The 5,849-nt window shown below is 37.7% G+C and overlaps 1 protein-coding gene across 1 annotated transcript in view; it reads left to right on the forward strand.

Annotated features, from left to right (window-relative positions):
- Nucleotides 1–5,188, forward strand: part of LOC107740019 (nodal homolog) — a 5,903-nt gene extending 715 nt beyond the window's left edge. Inside the window, exons 2-3 of the mRNA XM_016552290.1 lie at nucleotides 3,622–4,418; nucleotides 5,036–5,188. Of these exons, the coding sequence (XP_016407776.1) occupies nucleotides 3,622–4,418; nucleotides 5,036–5,188 (950 nt within the window). The remainder of the gene's footprint in view (nucleotides 1–3,621; nucleotides 4,419–5,035) is intronic.
- The last annotated feature ends 661 nt before the right edge of the window (nucleotides 5,189–5,849 follow it).

Here is a 5,849-nt window from a genome sequence, read left to right on the forward strand (position 1 = left end):
CTAATGCCCGCTGGTGGCCAAGCTGCTTCAGTTCCAGAGCTCCTCTCTCCCCTGGTCCCAGATGTTCAGTTCCAGAGCTCCTCTCTCCCCTGGTCCCAGATGTTCAGTTCCAGAGCTCCTCTCTCCCCTGGTCCCAGATGTTCCTACTAAAGCTGATTCTGTCAGAGCTGCATCATAGGACCCTCTCACAGCCCCGTTGTTCGCTGTCATCGGTATGATTCCATATTACACCCGTGTGCCACATTAAAAAGACGTTGTGACTGTGAAAATACACAAAAATGTGTTATTTTAATAGGAAAACATCTGGAAACATTCTTATGCTTCAGTTCTTGAGAGGTAAAGCCTTTTGTTTATATTTATCACTTTGAATGTTAATTTTAATAATAAACTCACCAGGTAAGTAAAACCTTGTAAGTAACAACAAATAAATACAGGATTTAAAGGGTTCTAAGGGAATTTAAAAAAGGACATTTCTATCATTCAGTTGTTTCGTTTAACACTTCTATCGTAAAACAGTTTAGCTGCTGTATACCTTATATCTTACCTCGCATTCTTTCACCAACTGCATCGCGCTGGAATTCATGCCGGGTTTTGTGAAATAGAGGTTGCACCCGTACTATTTTCTACTTTTTATATTTTTAACTTTTTATACTTTTCGTAGTCCTAAAAACACATAGATCCATGCTTTGCAGCACGAAGAATATCAAATATTGGGAACGTGCCCCCCTCAATGTCTACAGATATTGCGTTAATTTAAACCGTACACAACCATCACACAACAATATCATTCTTTGTCTTTTTATTCAATAGTAAAATCTTCTTTCATTACAATATACTTAACATACTTAATTGTATTTCTGGTTAAAAAAATCACAAGGCACTAAAAATAAAGACATATCAAACACATTGTGGCTATATATATTATAGCCTAATATATATAGGCTATATACAGTATATATATATATTCCATTATTTCAAGGTTCAATTCTCACTATTAACTAACTATTAACTACAACTTTTGTCTCAATAAACTACTAATTTGCTGCTTATTAATAGTTAGTAAGGCAGTTAAGTTGGGATCATCTAAAATATGGTCGAATAAGGCATTATTATGTGCTTTAAGTACCAATAAACAGCCACTGTGCTAGTAATATGTAGCCTATGCTAGTTTAAATGAGAATTTGTCCTTAAAATGAACTGTTACCATTATTTTAATATTACAGAATACCTGATTGCCACTTAAAATATAAATAAATACCTAATTTGATTTCAAAGTAGTCACATTCGCTGTTAAAAACATATTGCATATAGTAATAATAGCCTCAAAATAATAGGCTAATTCGTAATTTAATTTGGCCTGTACTGAATTCATATACAATTTTAAATTAACAAGATCGTCTAACTTTGGGTGGCCCAAAATCAAAGGATGCCACTGGCACATTAGAGCACGAGAGTGTCACGCCTCGCGCAAATAAATGCCTGCACAGTTTCGAGAAGCAGTGAACTTGACAGCTCTGCTCTCCTCTGATGTGCCTCATGGATCAGAGGGATTCCGCGGAGACTACAGGATGACAGGGGTCATCAGGGGCCGGCTGAACACTTTAAAAGCACTGGCCACAGCTCTGCCACCCTGATCACTCGGACCTCAGGCGAGCCAGGAGGAGGAATCGGACGCGATCGATCGGTTCACTATTGAAAACTTTATTGATTCGCAATGAAAACCCAGCCAATATTGCACGCTGTCTTGGTGGTTTCCTTGATGCACGCTGGCTGCGTGAAGATCGATAATCGCGGCGCACTCATGGGAGAAAATCGTAAAGTCTTCGTAGGTTCATATTCCGACTTAAGTCTCCAGTCGTACCCAAGGTACCCGCTGTACATGATGCAGTTATACAGAGACTTCAGCGGTACGATGGCAACTACTCCAGCCAGTGTCGACAACCCAACTCTTCATCAGTCCGACTTCGTCCTAAGCCTGATTGCACAAGGTAAAACGCACTACAATACGCATTTTTCTTTAACCTGCCTAAATAATTTTTGTATGCAAAATGTACTTAATAATACAACCATGTCATTTGGACATGTGCTATCTTGGAAGCAGTCTTTACCTTTTAGTGCATGCAAATGGCACATGAAATGATTAATCATTCATCGGCACCATAGTTTGTTTTTCATTACATTTTTGTATGCATTTAGCAGACTCTCTCATCCAAAGCGACTTAGATTGCATTCAAGGTATACTGTACATTCTATCAGTAGCCTACATACAAGTAGGCTACCATAGGCCTACCAAAGTACCATTGCATCCGCCTACCAACTGTACCAAGTAAGTTTGTAAATAGTCAAGAATAGCCTATAGGTCGAAATACAAGCAAGCAAGTAAGATTTTGTGTTAGTAACTAGCACGTGAATATCTTAGGTTTGTTCAATAAAAACACATGATTTATAAAGGGAGTAAAGCTACAGCATCTGGGGTACTTGTGGGCTCATTATCAGGTCCGTCGCTCTCGCGCTATCTGACCCTTAGATTTTACAACTCAGTAGTGTCACAGTGCTTATTCAACTTTAAAGAGCTGGCTGTTTTATGTACACGGGTGTGTGTATTAGCCCTTCAGACGTCTGTTTGAACGCGAGGTTCAATACACATCGCTTGTCAAGCAGCTCGTCCTTCCTGACAGTGTGCTGACATTTGGCCGCGCTGACAGAAACTGTTGTTGCGGTACTGAATCATGAAGCCCGGGGTGAAAATAAACTGACTACATTTCACTACCGAATTTAAATGAAGCATTTTTTAAATAATCACTAAAAGTAATGGGAAGTGTAAAAGTAAAACTGTATTAGCCTACAGTGCCTAATTGAGAAAAGAATTCAAAAGAAGTTAGATATTCTACATTTAGGCTTCATTTTCATTATGAAAATATAATTTATTTGGCTATATTATTTACTTAACATTTTGTCAATGACTTAGGGGACGTCCACACGTGACGCGTTCTTATTAGCCTAAGTTAAAATAATACTATTTTACTAGAAGCAAATCGATGCAATGATCGAGTTTGAAAATTTTTTAAAGGAAGATAATTATTTTTTTCTTCTTTTCAGAAAATGTCACCTAATTAACAGGTTAATAGCCTATTCTATTTTTGAATTCCTAATCTCTAGCCTACTTGTCTGTTATTAAAAATTTGTTTCAATCTAACTGTAACGTTCATCTGATTCCTTCATTCATCTGAAAATATTTTCAGTGTTCCGGGGCTACTCGTTACGTTTTAAGAAGGTTTTTTTTTTTTTTTTTTTGAATTTGGAGAGCTGCCTGAAGGGTCCTGATAACTGTAACAGCCAGGTGCTGATCGAAGCTACCGTCATTGCCCTCACTAAACTACAGCCTCTGCTCAACAAGGTCTCAAATTACAGTGTTCTTCTAGATATGACTGTGTCGTGTCAGATCATTCTTAACTAATAGCCCTAGCTATAGTTTGGAGCATTTCATTGTGCTTCGTCAACCTTTGAACGCAAGAAATCATCTTTTGTGTGAATGCTCCATTAATTTCTATGCTAAGTAAGATTATTTGACCTAATGTGTAGCTAAAGAGGTAATTCAAATATTTTCTGTTTATTTTCCAGACTGTCATCAAATTGGTGAGCGATGGTCCGTCACTTTCGACATGTCTTCCCTCTCAGCGAGAGACAGCATTCAACTTTCAGAGCTCCGCGTCCGTCTGTCAGCGTTTTCTGCATCCAGACGCGTTATTGTGGACATCTTCCACTTACCTACACAGGATTGTGAGTCTGACTCTGTGTTTTGTCACCATAAGCGACTTTTTATAGGCAGCATCAAGTCGGTGCCCGGCACTTCAACATCGTCCTGGAGAGTTTTCAATGTCACGGAGTTACTCGAGCACTGGTTGAATCAGAGAACCGAGGCACCTGAACAGATCCCGACACCTGATGCCGGAGAGGACACCGGAAGCGGGGAAGACTTACCTGAACCTGTTACAAATAGCTGGCGAAGAAAAATCCAGCATCCCACAGCAGAGCGAGTTATGATTGTAGTTTTCTACAAAAACAAACTTTCCCACAGTGGCCAGCAGCGTGCCTCCAGCTTGATCAATACAGTGGCGCACTCCAAATATGTCGTCCTGAACCGGGCACCAGACGCAGCTCAAGCTCGTCGCCACAAAAGGAACCGGGTCGAAAGGATGCGCGCTACGGATGATAGAAACGCGACGGGAATAGCATCGCCTCTAGAGCAACAACAAGGATCACTTTGTCGTCGAGTTGATATGTGGGTGGATTTTGATCAGATTGGATGGGATGAATGGATCGTGCACCCTAAGCGTTATAATGCTTTCCGCTGCGAAGGAGAATGTCCAAGTCCGTTGGATGAGTCTTTCAACCCAACAAACCATGCTTATATGCAGGTGAGATACTTAACAGTAGGCCTACTTAATTCAATGTCAAAAGGAAAATAAAATATATATTTTGCGCAAAAAACAAAGCAAAAAAAAACAAAACAGAAAAAAAGTTTGTTTAACAGTTTTTAACGTTAGGCTACTTGTTTCGTAACATTCAGATAGGCCTAACATTCAACAAAACCTATAATTCAAATGATAAAAATGATAAATGGAATGTTCCTTAGCATTCATATAAAATGTTTTTCTAAACATAAGCCTATTAAAAACATATGTAGTGTTAAAAGAAAATTCAGAAATAACGTTTTCATAACTTAAGCAAAACGTTCTTAGAAAATATTTTGTTAGCTATTTAGTATTTGTTGTATAATTCGTAATTGTATGTTGATTTATAAAAAAGACATTTGCGTGTTACAGGACGATGTTCATTATTATGCTACTGTATTATTTTAATAATAAAATAGAATGCATTTTTTTGTCTGCTATATAGGCCTATGCAACATGTAATCTCTTTTTTTTCTTTCCTTTTTTAGTGGACCAACAAAGTCTAGAATTAGTCTTTAGTAGCGTTTAAATAAGGAAGAGTTAGTGGTACTGGGTGCTAAAACGTTGCTTTCTTTTTCCAGAGTTTGTTGAAGCTTTACCATCCGGAGCGCGTTACCTGTCCGTCATGTGTCCCGACGCGCCTCAGCTCGCTCTCCATGCTGTACTATGAAGGCGACGGTGTGGTCATGCGCCATCACGAGGACATGATCGTGGAGGAGTGCGGTTGTCAATGAAGTGTGTTGCTGTGTTGTCATGGAAGTCTGACAATGCACTTTCAGTGGGCTACTCTGATAACACTTAAAAGCTTTAATAACATTCCATTCCATTATTCGGAACTAAAGTCCGTGCTTTTGGAGAATTTCAAATGAGAACCACTGAAATGCTGTGCAAAATATGAGAATATTTAATATTTAAAAGAAATAAATGTAAATATTTTGTATTTGGAATTTTTAAGGAGTGTATATTTTTACTTAATGTACATGTGATATGTATTGTGATAAAATGTGATGTGAAATGTGTTCGTTTTTTTCCTTATCAGCAGGCTTGATAAAGTTTTATATAAAACATACAAAAAACTAATAAAGCAAAAAATTATTTCTTATTTTATTTTGTTTACTTTATACTTTGTAGTTTGTATAATCAGCATTTTAAAAATATCCCTACATTATATCCCTATATTATTTGTATATTGGTTTACTCATTGCTCCTTAAATCTAAAATGTTTTAAAATGTAAAAGAAAGTCCGATAGCTAGTAAAAACTGACATTTATAATGCTTGATGACATTGGTGACTATAAGAACCTATACTGAACAAACACATAGTTAAATTATTAAAGGAATTGTTCACCCAAAAACGGAAAATGTTCTGAAAAGGTCATCCAAGACGTACATGAG

This window comes from Sinocyclocheilus rhinocerous, unplaced genomic scaffold (genome assembly GCF_001515625.1).
Source record: "Sinocyclocheilus rhinocerous isolate Xijiao unplaced genomic scaffold, SAMN03320098_v1.1 scaffold285, whole genome shotgun sequence".
Classification (NCBI taxonomy): Eukaryota; Metazoa; Chordata; class Actinopteri; order Cypriniformes; family Cyprinidae; genus Sinocyclocheilus; species Sinocyclocheilus rhinocerous.